A 16,502-nucleotide genomic window follows, 5' to 3' on the forward strand; every position below is an offset into this window, starting at 1 on the left:
CGTGAGAAGCAGGTGAGGCGCTTACCCGACTGAGCTACCACCGCTCCGTTATATAGGTTATTTTTATTACCATTCAATATTATTTAGCATTCAAATTTTGTAGCACTTTTAAATGACCGCGCGTTGAGTTATGGCTAAACCAGCATTTTAAAAATATTTTTTTGTTTTACCTAAAATAGCCATAGTAAGTAGGCTCAGATAAGAAAGCTATTCTTCCTTATATGACTATTTAAAAAAATATAAGTAAGTACCCATAAAAAATATGCCTAAGTCATAACTCATCGCACGATTTTATTCTGCATTAGGACCATATTATTGTATACATTCTTGCTTTATATATTATGTGTATGTTTTTATGATTGTTATTATATTATCGAGTATTGGTATTTAAGTATAAAATTTATGTATAACCGTATACCTATATACAATATATATATATTTTTTTTTATAAAAGTAGGTCAAATGACAGTCACTCTAGGACGCGACTGAAAACCAGTGCCGCGTCAGGTGGGTGGATGCCACCTCATCTGTAGCGGTGTAAGCTGAGGCGCGGGCCTTTTCGGTGCTGGACAACTCACACCATTATATATACCTATCATTAATTAATTTATTTTTTAATTATTCTTAATGTTCTTTTGTTTGTTTGTTTTCACTTTTAATTTCGTTTTTTTTTTGTTTTATTTTTTTTTTCTGTGTACTTACATATGTTATTATTATTTTTTTGGTGTGTGGTGCTAGACACCGAATAAATACTTTTTATCTTTATCTTTATCTTATTTTTTAAATTATACTATGTGAAGGATCCCAAACAACAAACCTAATTATCAAAAATGCAGCGATCGATACCGCAATTATTGCAATTTAGACATAAGTACTTACTGCTACTATTCCCGCTACGCTTCGCCTTAAAAAATATTCCCTGTGATATTCCTCAATAAAAAGTGGGTATCCTGAATTTAAGTTCCGGGTGTCATTTATCTACATTCGTTTTATCGTGAAATACACTCACGGGCAATGAAAAAGTTCCAATGAGAAAATCCAAATTACTTACTCTTAAATGGAACTAAAACGAACTTAATGATGCCTTTTGCAATGTTTTGGTACATTTAACGGCGTATCAGAATATAACAAACTAAAAACGATTTTTTGTTTTAAAAAATTCCCATTATATGTTAAAAAAAATTTGGGCTATTTGGTGTCAGAATTTTGTACGTGGAAAACTGTTTCTTTGCTCGTGAGTGTATTAAAAAACAAAAAAAAAAAAAAAAAAACACGCACTCACGCCTTGTACTAATGTACTCCCTTGCGGGGTAGGCAGAGGTGCATTGCTGCACCCACTTTTCGCCAGAGTGTTATGTTAGTCCCAATGTAATAGGGGGCGGGCCTATTGCCATTTTACGGGCACATCCAAGACCCGAGAACAAATATTAACAAACATCCACTTATAAACTTATGCCTTCATAATAAAAAATATTTTGGTACAAATTGAGGAAATCTGTTTAAAGATAGTTTAAAAAAAGCTTGTGGCGAGCTGTTGGGCATTAGCGACCCCACCCACCCGATGCCGGGGAGAACCCCTGTTCCTCATCTCTGGCTTTCCTTCATTGGTTGGCCAGAGTGAACACTGACGAGGAACAGGATCTCCCACCTCTTGCTTGCCTTCATTGGCTGGCTTGAGTGGTGTACCGCTAGAGCAGCAATGCTTGAGGAAGGATGTATTACCCAGTAAGGTGCTTGTCTTCTTGACCGATAACGCGATTGTCCTGAGAGCCGTGGAATACCTCTCCATCCTTAGCACCTCATGCCATGTTGCCCCCCTGTTGCTACGTCACTGTAATGTGCTAGCGACTGCTTTGGGGGGCCCATTTACTGTGTGTGCGAGTCACCCCCTGCCTTTTTATCCGTGTGTGAAACATATAGGTCAGGCAGGGGCCATAGTCCTTCCATAGTCCCAGTTACCCAGTCCATTTAGCACCCCCTTCCATAACCCTGTATTAGTTTTCTTCATATCCTAAAATAGTCCTGCACTAACCGGGGATTTTCCTTGGGTTTACTCTATAGTTTACACAGGGGAAATCGTCGGTTGGTGTCACATTTCATATAGATTAATGTTGTCAAACAGGCCTCTCTACGTGTTGGCTTCGGCCCCATGCACGCCTTCCAAATGCCCGGGACCCCATGGTCCCGTGATGGTAAAGACACAACATAATAATAATAATAATATAATCTGTAGGTACTTATTATAAAACTATTAGGTATATCAAGATAAAATTTACCTCAATTAAATCAGAATTTAGTCTAGTTGTATACGTTGTAGGTACATTGTATAGTAACTTTTTCCGTAAGACAGCCTTTTGTCGCTAAAAAATTTTCATTGATCCAGAGGGCTTTTGAGGAGTAAAAATTGCATTAAGCATTTTATAACTATAATTTTATTATGGTCACTCGCAACATACAAAAAAAACTGCTATCAGTACCTCAAGGCGAGGCAAAACCATCTTTTTTGAGTTGCCCATCACCTATTTTGAGGTCTGGATCCGCGCCTGTTTAACTGCCTACTTTTAAATATTATTCTAAAGCGAATAGTTGCCGAGTTGTATATTTCAATACTTTTCCGCACCGTTTACGTCAGTAATGTTTGTAATGACTGGTGACTAGGTCTCTTATGTACAATTGTACATAATGTATGTACCGTGTATGGAGCACCGTGTTAGGTACCTCATGGTTTATTATAGTTGGCTATGTAGCGGTCGCGTGGACCATACACGAGCGCTATTTAATTGAGTGGATTGTATGAATGAAATCATGAATCGAAATTGTAAACATTACTGTGTTTAATGAATGTATTGTTCATAATTTCCTGCACTTAGCCAGTTCATAGAGTATATTATGTATTTATAAAAAAGATAAAATAAAATTACTAGACAGACATTACGGCCTACGGGTCCGATTAACTATACGATGCGTTAATTATTAGTTCGTAATATTCTAATGCCCTGTTAAATGTACTACAAGATTGCATCCGACGCTAGCCTTTTCCATTTAAGAGTAACTTGATGATAATATTACTGGAACTTTTTCATTGCTATGCTAGCGAGTGTACTTTGGATACTTCGTATACTTCGGTAGTCCAACACAAACACGGCTTATATATCTCAACATGTTCGCAACGTTACTCTACATAGGCAGGTAATAGATAGGTAACACCTAGGTAGGTGTCGATATATCCACTTTCTTATGATTTTCACTTTCCTAGAAACGAGTTGCAGTTTTTAGTGAGTTCTCCACATATGGGCACCAGTAGTTAATAGAGGTAGCGGTTAATAGCAGCGTGTTCCCAGGCTCAGTTAGGCCTCATTAGTTTCACAACTACTTATTTATGCAAGTTAAATAAGTCTTATTATTAATTTCCCGGTATACTTACATAGATATAATTAAGAATTTGCTGTACTTACCTATCTATATGTATCTACTCTTACTATGTAAAGGGAAGACATTTGATTGAATGTTTGTTTGTTTTTAATAAGTAAAGACCGTTAATACCTAATTGTTTTCAAAAAATGCTACATTATCCCTGAGTACAAGATTCCAAGGAACCCTTTCATCACGTCTGTTCCATTATAAAATCACTAGTTAGTTATACGACCAACGACCACCCATTAATTTTCAGTTGTATTTTAACATGAGTACTAACTAAGTGTTTTCTTTTACAGGTAAGCAACATCTCAGACTTCAGCTGTGTGTGGTAATGTACATACCTAATCCTACGTAGGTGTACAGTATTAAAATAAAACAAAATGGCATGTTATACTCCGGTTTCCCCCGACCTTAAGAGGAGATATCATTGTTATGAAACTATCAGTCGAATTCTCATTTCAGAAAGTCTGCAATTTGATTTCAAACAATACCAACATGATAGCACGGATGAGGCTCACATCACAATGCTGCAAAATTAAATTTCAATATTCAAGTTCGATTTCGTCATTGCAATTACATATTCAATACGGAGTGACACGCATCCTTTATGCACTTGCGATGCGATATCTGAAGCCGTTTCTCAGAATATTCACCACCCACAGCGCCGGCTAGTGCGCTAGCATATGGACTTCTGCAATTCTGCTTTTACGATTGGGAATTCTTCTGATATTTGGAATGTTAAGGGTTCGAGTTCCATGTGTTTATGGAACTAATTTGGTGCTATCTTTGCTGGTAGCTTTGTTTGGTCTCATTACAGAGCGTATAGTTCCTGAAGTTATTTATTACTATTTCAAATTAAACATTAAATAAATTAGTCATAGCTTAAATTTTTCATTAGGTATACCTACTTAAATATAAACTTTTCATATATTTATTTTAAGAAACAAACACATCGATGTAAACTTTTACTTTGCTATCTTGATAATTATATATGGATGACATTTTAATGTGCTTCTGATAAAATGACGTCACAATAAGCAGATACGGAATGATGGATGCTCGGCACAAGATATGTGATGCATCTCTAAAATTACATAATGATCTCCCGGCCATTGTAATGCAGCATGTTTTCTTCATTATAAGAAATATTGTCTGTGGGTGAATTTATATTGTTACTTTCCATTCTAAATGGGGAATTACATGGATATTTTCAGTCAGTATCTTCAGTATTGTATTGTTACGAACTAATAATGATTAAATGTTATATTTATTTATCTAACCAATATAGTTTTTAAACGTCGTTTACTTTATCCTGCCCAGCAATCTCGGACAAGGAACAGTAGTTTACCGTAACATATCATAGCTTCCATTAAATGTTTTACACGATCTCCTGGATTTAAAAACTTGTGCATTATATTAATAATAATTTTATAGTGTTTCTGAAGCGTTGAATGTTTATTTATATCTGTGATAGGAAATCCTTGAAGCCACCTTAGTAATGTGTCCATTAACTTTCTCTGATTGACCGCACACAGCCCGATGCTGTATAAACATAATGGAAATAGTCATTTTGTCAAACGACCAGCCGTCGCCCGCTTGTGTAATGAAGGCAAGTGCACTCTCCTTCACAGATAATGCCCATCTTATTATGGATGCCCATTTATCTCTATGTAATAGAAAGTCGGAGATGCGTCACATCACCGACATAATTAATATGTGAAGAGGTTGTTATTTCGATTACAAAGTTTATTAGGGAAAGGTACGGTGAATTTACCTTTCAAAAGGACTATCTAGTACAAGCACATTTTTATTTGAACGATTCAAGATTAGATTAGGTGTTGAATAATAAATAATAATTGAAAACTCCTTTTAAATTCCTCAATGGATTTGGAATTCTCTTATTATTTACTGAACATGAAATAGGATTAAGATAGGGTGTCGCATTTCCTTTACCCTTTAGATCGTAAAAGCTGCTTTTATACTTTTCCTTGTCCCATTTTTATTCCCGTTTGCTTTTATCAGAGAAAGTAAGATAAGTATAAAAGGAATTCTTGTTAGAAACTTCCCACAGATCCAGGGTTTGTTTTTATAAAATTACGATATTGGACCGTTAACTGTGTGACAGTTTAGAGATACGACACATTATTATACTACAAAAACTAGACACACACGCACACGTAAAACAGATGTTTAGCGATGTTAAATGCCAGAAGGACCTTTCAAATACCGTGCTAAACATTATTCAAACCTGCCTTTGTGGTAATACTGATATTCTTACCACACATGTCATCATCTCAGCTGATGTCTCGTCAGAACGCAGAATTCGACCTAAAATCTTACGCAGAATTAATGACGAGTGGGGACGCGAAATCACTGGAAATGCGTGCGTATTTTTTGCCGCGCACGCGCACTGCCATGCCGCCGGACAACATGCCGGCTTTTGCAACTACGCTACCACCAACAACTCCCGATCGCTCAGCGATATAAAACACCTTTACTGGTCCCCTATAAAGCTTATTATTGCTTGGAGCAGCTGAAAGAGAACGTGGTAGGGTAGCTCTCAAACATGTCTTTAATTACACGCAATTTCAACAGACCGCCCGTCCAAGTGATGAAATGTGAAGGAAAAAAGTGGATTGCATAACGTGACAGTCGGATTCCTTTTTGATAGTATTTAGTTTTTAAAAAAATGTATATGTAGTATACTGTCTATAAATAAATACATAAGCATACAGTACCAATTACCCTAAAGGATTTATTAGGATATGTTAATTGCAGCACACAAAATAGCTTCAATAATTTTATACTAAGTAAAGCCCTTAAGTGGGATTATCTACATTGGTCGCACTCAATCAAAAGTACCGACGATGCAATGACCCGAACATACGGCTACATAGAGGTAATATATTATAAAATATCACTTGTCATTATAAGCATGACTTAAGTGTTACGTATGTTGTATAATAGTGATTACCAACTCTCTATTATCCCCGCGGCTATTTACTCGAAGGGTTTTTAATTGCTTGTTCAAGTAGAAGCACGGAACTACAATGGTGATCTCGTCGCAACGAAGTAATCGATTTATCAGATCTGCGAGTTGCATTTACTTTAAACATTCTCGGAATATCTGATTTTATCACACAATTGAATTATTTTTTGGGAGAATCGATCGCTTACATAAACGGCAGCTTGTATAATATTTGCTTTGTTCTCATCTGGATAAAATTGTCTTTGTAATTTTAAATAAACTCCAGTTTTTTATACATATTGTAATGAAATCGTGAGTTGCTTTAAACATACGTTAGTAATTAATGAAATCCCCAAAAAAGTTAAAATTAACTATTCGTGCTTGAAGCTTGACCCAACGTGTTCTTGTACTCGAATAGGCAGCCCGATTACGTAATTCAATTAGTGTCTCGAGTTCTCGACTCGTTTAATCGCTACCCGGGTTGAGTGATTCGATCGCCGCGACTTTTGTTTCATTTCGATCGGACTCGTTACCGAGTGAAAGTGAACCCTTCGAGATTTATGGGTTTCTTTAACTGGCCGGTGATTATCGTCCGTCATCTGTGCGGGAGATGGATGGAGCGGTGTGACGTCACTCCTGTGGCCGTGCCCAATTGTTGCACCATCGCAATCAATTACATGTTACTCTTATAAATCGTATAATAGTCACGCTGAGCCTGAAACTGTATCGTTGTTGCGGTTTGATTGATGACTTTCAATTAAAATCACAGGAGATGTAGATCGCGCGTGTTGAGTTGTATATCGGTGACAAGGGGCAATGTTCTGTTGAGAATATGAAACAAAAAGTAGGTACTGCCTGAGTAAAAACTTGCTTTCGATAAGTGACGAATCTTCCGTAAATCATCTAACTCTTTGGTGTCTACACAGCTAACCAAAGCAAGTATAGCCATATGCATAATTCTTAATTATCACAAACGATCTACTGTTAAAATTGCATCTGTAAAGCCACAACATCAATCATGAAATATATTTTTATGCACAATAACTATAACCATAACACTAGCAGTTAGAAATAAAAGCTACGATAACATATATGTTATGTTGGTTTTGGGCGATAATAACTTTTTATATCTTTATTTATAGAGAAATGTTTACTAAAAGTCATATTTATGAGTGTATATAGAAAAGCGAACCTCTTAACTCAGCTGTAAGAAAAGCACTCGCTGTTAAATCCATTACAGAACAATTTTATTCAATAACCGGTTTAGAAACACTTAATTATATTGTTAAAATGTGGGTCGTTATTATTGGAGCATCAATCGATCAATTACGATTACTAGGATATCATAACAGCGTTGTCGTTATCAGTGTCATCGGCTAATGACCGGAGTGCCGTAACGGCATGTCATAGTTTTGTGACAGAGGCAAATCAGAAACGTAATATTTATAATCATCGTAACATGTCGGAGTCACGAAAAGCTGCAAAAAATCTGAAGCTTTAAATTTGGATGCTCATTAGGGAGCTTGAACAAAAAATATGCGAGGATTCTCTGAGCCAAATAGAAAAAAATAATAGCTAATTATGGTAATTTGCATACGTCTTTAATAATTATACCTAAGTACTTGAATAAATTAGTAATAGGATAGGTATTGTGTTTATATTAATTAGGTAATTAGGAACCTCCGAGTGGTATTAATATCTTCTCCTTAGGGTGTTGATATCACCAACATAACTGAAATGTAATTAATATCAGATAAATAAATCACTCGCTATTTTTTGTGACGGTATGTTACATGTCAGAAATTCACACCTAACCATCAGTTACATATTCTTATATAATTAATTGGACATGAATACATTCGACTCGGAATTATATAATATTCGGCGCTTTTGATCTTTACCGTGAAAACTGATGCATACAAATTATGTTTAACACAAAATCATTTAGTAGTATAATGATGTCTTCAATATGTCAAGCTATAAACAATAGAAATTAGTATTTATAATGTGATCGGCTATTTACTTCATTATGTATTCATAAGGTAAAAGTGGTAGTTATTCAAAGTTATTCTAACGTCATCATAAGCGAGTACAATGGACATCCCTGCGAGTGGCGTTATTGCCGCGAGTCGTGACTAAACTTGAGAAATGACCATATTGATACATCGAATAGAGAAGCTACAGTTCCTTAGTTCTTACAGGGTCTATGTATAACTGTAATCTATTTATAACTGTTGTCATGGTGCTGGCTCCTGATCGTAACAGGGTTTCTTGTAATTTTTAAATTGTATAGTATTATACTGTATGTGCTTTTGCCGCTGTAGCTCTATAAATGAATGAAAGAGTTGAAATTCAGGGTTATATTCTATTGTTTGAGTAGTAGCTTGATTGAATGTGTAATGGTTTTCATCAAAAAGGTAATTTTACACAGAAATGATAAAACAATTATACATTTTGTTCAAATGAAATGGCTTTTTGGGATCCCAGTCGTCTCAGCGGTTTCTAACATAATGTGATCAGCGAACTTTGCTAAGTCCATGATAAAAATAAATCTGAAATAGTTCCTGTGCGATATAGATCTGTACTAATCTAAAGCACGGCTAGGTAGGTAACTAGGTACTGAACACTCCACATACATTGACATGGTATCGGCCGGTGGGCATAGCTCCAACAATACAATAGACACGGCGACACACACACACTCACTGAGCATGCCTAATGGCCTCACTCCGCGCCACGCATTCAAATCATACTACAGAAGTTACCTCACCCCGGCTTAACAATCAAAGTCCTCTGTCAACTTACTGCTTCTTTACGACCACATTGATATTCGATTGCACTAAACTATAAATTCAACTTATTTTAAATACCATATAATAATTTCTCGGAGGCGATGGACTGCGTTTCAAACAGCCACTAATCATAAAATTTGTTTTATAATGATCGTTTTTGTCGTTTCATCTATCGCATTTCCCTTGCTGTAACTTTTCATTATTATATGGAGGAGAAAGCGTAATTTGGTGCACTATAGCCTATATTATAAATTATAACATAGGAATATATTACTAAAAGAACATTTTTATTATTACTATCGCTATTCAAAAGGGAAAGTCAGTCGTAAACATGTATTTAAAAGTAAATTTGTTGACCCTGGAAGAAATATAATGACATTTAAGACCTGCTTTCTAGAGTCATGGCAAATTTATTCATCGTATGGATGGCGTAAGGATTAGGATAAATAATTTGATTGGGATAAAAAGTATATTTCTAACACAACATATTGTGTCGTTGAGCCATAGGCATTGTAAACAGTTAAACAGATTCCGCTCTAGTATTAACATTAACCTCTTGAATACCGTAGACCTTAGGAAGATCTGTAAAACGGGGACAATAGTAAAACAAAAGCTCGATTTAGTAAGATAGTGGGACAATAAAACGGCACTTTTGCATAAACAAAACTAAGTATCTCATTGTCAATAGACAATGGATGGCGCCCAATATACCAAAAACGGGATAAACTATAGACTTTATTGTTATTAATCTACTTGAATATCTCCGATCCTAAACATTACTGTACCTTGACATTGAAATAACGCTTTTTGTTATTAATATCGTATTGTGTTGTCCAAAATGTGGGCTACGATTGAACGATGTCAACAATTCCATATTCAGTTTTATTGACCCATTCTTAGTATTCTTACGGTAATACGAATTAAGATGAAATCTTTAAACGTATTCGATAGCTTTTTACTCAATGACAAGTAAATTAAGAAGACAACCTCTTTCTATATAAAACATTAGCAATAACAAAAGTATGCAAATTCTGTCAAACCCAAAGCACCTAAAGTCCATAAAATGAAATCGTCAACAATGATTATTGTATAATATTATTATATTGGATATCTCAGATCTTAAACACAGTATTCCTAAAAATTTGTTTCTCAATACCCACTATTCAGGGAACGTCTTTAAAATATTCCCCAATATCCATATAAATCATTCTGAGAATTTTATTATAGAAAGAGCCTTGAAACGAATAGCGATGGCTGTAGCAGTCGGTAGTGGATGGAGCCTACAGCGAGAGCATCGCGTGCTGCGACGAGGGGTCACTCTATAAGACGAAAAACGAAGTTTCGGAGCGCTTCTGTGCGAGTGCGACTCTTTCTCGTTGTATTAAATGTTCCGATTGCACGAGAGCTCTCGTTCGTTTGTTTTTCGTCAGTATAGAGCAACCCTCCTGCGCCGGCGCCGACCCTACACTCAATTGGATAATTTGAAACAAATAACGATCCACCAGCCCTCTATTTGAACGCTCTAGCTCCAACGAACATATTTAAACTCTTCAACAGCATTGTTTTAATCTCTAAATTCGCAGTTTTGTGACACCTCTCTTGCCTTTTGTAGGCAGTTTTTATTTCCAATTCTCAAATGCTCTTTTGTAAGTGACACTAGAAATCTCGCGCCGTTTTCGTGGTGAGGCCCACATTTCTCAACCTTCGTGACTGCCAAGGTATTTCGCAGCTCCCGTGCCATTATGTCCTGTGTTATTATTATTCTATTAGGTATGACTTGTGGGGCAATTGTGAAGTATTTCTGACGTTCGCATTGTAACTGTACGTGATGCCTTGAGGCCTTAAGGGCCCGTACAGGGTGACGTGCCGCGCCAATTTTGGGTTTTCAATGCTCTTCACACAGCACACGCAGTGACACGCACACATGTAAGTTTGCACAGTGGGTCGATAAACTTTTACTCGCCAACTTTATTGACAATTATGTTCAAGTACATCTTGGGTGATTTTAGGGTAAGTAAGTATAATTCTTACTTACACTGGTAGGCACCAGGAAAGAGTAGAAATTAATAGGGGTGCCACTTTACTCTATACTCGGAACCCGATTAGCTTTCTCAAACAAATGTGGTATTTACTTGTAGAAAGGTAACTAAAAGTATTAAAGTGTAGATAATAAGTTTCGGGCATCCTCCAGCCAACTGAACCCCGACGACAAAGCAAAGTAAATACATTGTGTCGCAAAAGGGCTATACTAAGCCAAAAGGGGATGACTCAAGGGGTCATTCTGAACAACTTTTGTTCTACAAGATTTGCAAATTCGCGAAAAAAAATATTCGTTTTCCATGGTAAAAAGTCACATGTCCAACAAAGTTTCTATGAAAAAGGTTTTTTTTGTTAATTTCCAAAACTCGTAGAGCAAAAGTTCAGAATGACCCCCTGTCTTACTCCTTTTTACCCGACTGCCGAAGGAGGAGGGTAATGTTTTTTGATTGTATGTATGTATATATGTATGTTTGTCTGTTTCTTTGTTCCCTCCTGTAGCCTTAACGGCTTGATAGATTTTGATGTATGAGGTATTGTTAGAAGCGTATTGATGGCGCGATGGCTATAGGCTATGTGACGTTCCATTAAAATGTACATAGCGCCCTCTTGAGGACATACGTGATGATCGAAAAAATAATAATTCAACTTTGCCGTGTAAGGTATCAAATGAAAGGACTTGATTTTCACATTACAAAAATATGCATATTGAAGGTATTTAAATAACAACACCAAAATTATTGAAATAAAAAATGATCATGAACTAGGTACCTACCGACGTAAAATTTCATAAAATAAAAACAACTAAAAAGTTACAAATAAAAAAATACAATTATAAAAAACTAAAAACCTGACTGTACGCTAAAAACATGAAAACGAGTCCCAATGTTAATGGAAAGTATCGCAGGCGGGGACCAACTTGAACATTAAAATGTACATAGCGCCCTCTTGAGGACATACGTGATGATCGAAAAAATAATAATTCAACTTTGCCGTGTAAGGTATCAAATGAAAGGACTTGATTTTCACATTACAAAAATATGCATATTGAAGGTATTTAAATAACAACACCAAAATTATTGAAATAAAAAATGATCATGAACTACCTACCGACGTAAAATTTCATAAAATAAAAACAACTAAAAAGTTACAAATAAAAAAATACAATTATAAAAAACTAAAAACCTGACTGTACGCTAAAAACATGAAAACGAGTCCCAATGTTAATGGAAAGTATCGCAGGCGGGGACCAACTTGACCGCCACTCAAGGCCGTTTTCTAAGTAACATTCAGCTAAATGGTGAACCCTCTGCTGGTATAATTTGTTTATATACCGCTTTTTCAATACCTGTAAGTACATTTTTTGGCAGCATAATATTTTTACTTAATTTTAGGGTTTCGAACGTCAAAAGAAAAAAAGCAACCGTTATAGGATCTCTTTGTTGTCCGTCTGTCTGACTGACTGTCTGTCACCGCCCTTTTTCTCAGAAACGGGTAAAGATATCAAGCTTATATTTCGCATAGATGGGGAGTACCCCAAAAAAAATATTATGGTACTCCCTGTCCCACACAAGTAAATTGGGGCTTATATTTTTTCCAGTTATTTTGATGTGTATCCTTTTTTTTTATTTGTTGTTTTGTATAAGTATGTGTTTCTTTTCTTTAAATCTGTATTTTTTTGTTGTTGCTGTCTATGTGTCGAAAAAATGTATCTTTATCTTCAAATCACGCCATCTATCGTTTGTTTTTTTTGTGGCTACTGTCTATAGAAGAAATTCCGTCATTGACAATTTTACGTTACGAATTTATTTTTATTTATTTTATTTTTATTTTTACATTTTCGTGGAGAATCAACAGCATTTTGTTAATAAATAATTATTACTTATGAACACATAACAACTTGATGCCATTAACAGAATGAACTTAGTAAACCCAGTAAACCTAACACATCCAGAGGAAAAACAAAATCTCTTTCTCTCTCTCTGAAAAACATACTTAATAGCCCAAACTCGATGCTTTTAGCTATTAACATCTTTGAAATAAAATTGAGCCACCACCGTGTTACTTCCCTCATCAGATCCTCACGAGACCATACCTCAACCAGCACCAAGAGACTGTATTTTTGATCCCTAACCTAATGTTCGTGCGTATTGTCATCACTTAGATCCATTCGCTATATTCCTGCTCCTCATCAGACCTTTACGAGACTGTAATATCACGAGAATATTGCACACTATCTAATTTAATTTAATGTATTGAATATACTGGAAGAATTATGCTTCCTCAATTTCAAATCAAATTATGTTGGTGTCATAAAAGTTGAAAAAGTGCAATGACAACCAATGTGCAGTGATTTTGTATCTGTACACGATAAGATCGCGAGCTGTCAGTGCTGCCTAAACCGACGTGACCCTTCTTTGGAGGCCAGCGGCCAACTGAGTCAAACGTCACTTGGGTTTATGATTTTATAACACAGAAAGCCGCCATAGATATTTGTATGAAGATTTGAGGGAAAAAAATTGCTCAAGTTTGGGATTAATTTACACAAAATAAGTGTGTGTTTATTAAAAAACAAGGTATTTAGCGCCTAGTCCAAGCCTTTAACTTTATAATATGATAAAAATCATATGAAAATTCTTAATAATTACGACACAGTTGTTACAATACGGGAGTGTGATTGACTGGTTTTTCTTGATATTCTGAAATTAATTTACAGTTATCCATAATCATTTACTTAAATTCGAATGATTCAGCACCTAGCTAGACTCTTCAACTACCTGTGTGATTTTTTTCAAGGCTGTAGAGCATCATTTACTACATAATTCTATGACAATGCCAACCCTCGATTCCCTATTGCAGACCCTTAACGCTATATGAGTTCACGTCTGCTTGGCGTCTAAAGTACATTAGTTAATGTATTAGACTTAATTAAGCTATCATCATCATATCTTACGACAATTAAACTGGTATCTCGTTTGAAAATGACCATTATTATAGTTAAACGTAGCATTACGGTCGAGGCCTCATGCAAAACAATTGTTGTTGTTTCTGTGATTCTCACAAGAAATTAATGGCCGTTTTAGTGGTATTATCCACAATTCTGCAAAACTAGCAAGAAGTTTAGCACGTGTTACCACAAGCTGTAATTTCCTCCATGACCCAATAAATCAATATTGCCTACGCCATAGTCAGCGGTTTTGTCGTAATATCGACACGTTCGCCTCACAATAGGAAGCTCGGCGGGTAGATGCAAATGCTGCAAATTAGCATTAATAGTACATTGAGGATTCAGCGCCGCGCCCGCGCCGCCGCCGCCGCCGCTCAGTTTGGATATGACACATGTTCATGTTCAATGAGTAAATTGTAAACTCGACGACGCGGACTGATTTATAATGCTCAAGCGCACAGTCCCAAATAACTTTATCCTTTCTAAAATTTCCTGCGAGTTAATCGTTGTTGGCAGGCTCAGTAAAGCTCGCTTGTAATTCCTGTGTCCAATTCACTTTATGTTCTTCAAGATTAAACTCAAAAAGTTTCGGAATGTACTCCAACGAAAAGAAAGTGGCCCACAATTTGAACGGACATTTTATTGGACGAGTAAAGTGGTAAATTACAGCAATTTAAACGTGTTAGATTATCGAGATGAGGCATCAGAAAGGACCTTAAATTGAAAATGGAACTTGGAATTCGTCAGTGGAGCGTGTAGCCTCGGTAATCGAGTTACGAACAACGACCAATGATATAATTTAACTGGTTTAATTGAATCAGACGCAGTCGGGGTCGACGAATGAATTTAGGTTACTCTGTCAAAGAAACACCACAACTCTTCTTTCATATTGCATTTAGGTCGAATACCATAACCGAAAAGAAAGGAACCTTAATGTAGGTAACTGAATAATGTATTGTATTGTGTGTTCGTTTAATATCTTATCGCAGCTTTAAAGTACCACAAATTTCAGTGATCGTTCCCGGTCACGACTGTCGGCATTATATATTGTAGATTGACTCGCCTACTTAAATGATAATATTGTGTATTTAAAACTTCATTACGTTATACTAATTTGAGCAACGAATATAAGTTATTGCTTAACACCGAATTATTTAACATGCAAAGTTGACATCAAAATAGTAGGCTGCGGCTAGATGCCCGAGTTACCGAGCAAATAGAGGCATAATGAAGCGGGTCTGCGGCAATCGGACGGAAATGTCGACACGGATAGTCACAACAGTCGAGAGCCTGAGCTTATGTAAGTTTACCGCAAGGTGACGTGCGAAAACGCATAGTTGTAATTATTGGAGCGAGTGCGCTACTCTGCCCGCCGGCTTTTGTTTTCATCAATATTCAGGCCGGTCATGACAGCGAGATCGACGCCGCCGCCGTCGCCGCCGCCGCCGGCCCGCGTCTCTAGTGGAGTAGTACTCACCGGTCACCCGGCCTGAAAACATTCCCTATGAAAATACAAACAATATCTGGACTAGTAAATAGACAAATAAATGATAGTATACATTTATTTCTGATAATGATACACTTGTAAATTTTGTCATTCAAATACCCTATGACGGGAGGTTAGATATCTGCTTAGCAGACTGTATAATGTATTTCATATAAAAACTCCAGTGTGAGTCGATCCAATAATGCAATTTAATATATTCCGATATGGGTTACATCAAAGGGAGCTTGTATGTGGCACACGGTGTATGATTGACCGGTCGCGAAGTGTGCCACGCTCAGCACTCGCTTCCTCTGCAGCATATTATATGATATATATCATATATCTCTACATCACTCGTGCGTGCAGCTCACGAAACACTTTATTATCACTCTTACATTTATTCCTGCATTGATATGTTACATAGATGATTTATATTGTCTTTGTCATGCGAGAACGTTGACCCATTACATTGATAATATCTGACATAGTCTTTGACTCCGCCTATAATAAGAGCGAACATTTTTGCAATAACCCGTTTATAGGACGGTCATTTGTCCGATGTTTATGAAAGATATCGAACTGTGCCAGCGCCGCCGTATTTCATTGACGTCGTCGTTATAAATGACTGAATGTTAATAATTCAATAAAAACATCCATTGTTTCCTGAGATTTCAATCGGACCAAAGGAGAATTTTTCAATGTCACCTCATTTTTCTAGGCGACAGAAAATAATCTAGGATCTTGATAGCGAGAGAATAATTAAATTAAAATATGCGCACGTGCACGTATGCACCGTGAGGTGACAAGTGACAAATGACGACGCACGAGTCTATGCCACATTATCACATGTTCTTA

General features: G+C 36.3%; 2 protein-coding genes across 2 annotated transcripts in view; both read left to right on the top strand.

Moving 5' to 3' along the window:
- Positions 1–4,288, top strand: part of LOC119693488 — a 37,861-nt gene extending 33,573 nt beyond the window's left edge. The window contains exon 3 of the mRNA XM_048623867.1: positions 3,714–4,288. Within this exon, the coding sequence (XP_048479824.1) occupies positions 3,714–3,749 (36 nt within the window). The 3' untranslated portion in view covers positions 3,750–4,288. The remainder of the gene's footprint in view (positions 1–3,713) is intronic.
- Positions 1–16,502, top strand: part of LOC105388158 — a 126,709-nt gene that overhangs the window by 90,516 nt on the left and 19,691 nt on the right. The window lies entirely within an intron of this gene.

Source organism: Plutella xylostella, chromosome 3 (assembly GCF_932276165.1).
Source record: "Plutella xylostella chromosome 3, ilPluXylo3.1, whole genome shotgun sequence".
Taxonomy (NCBI): domain Eukaryota; kingdom Metazoa; phylum Arthropoda; class Insecta; order Lepidoptera; family Plutellidae; genus Plutella; species Plutella xylostella.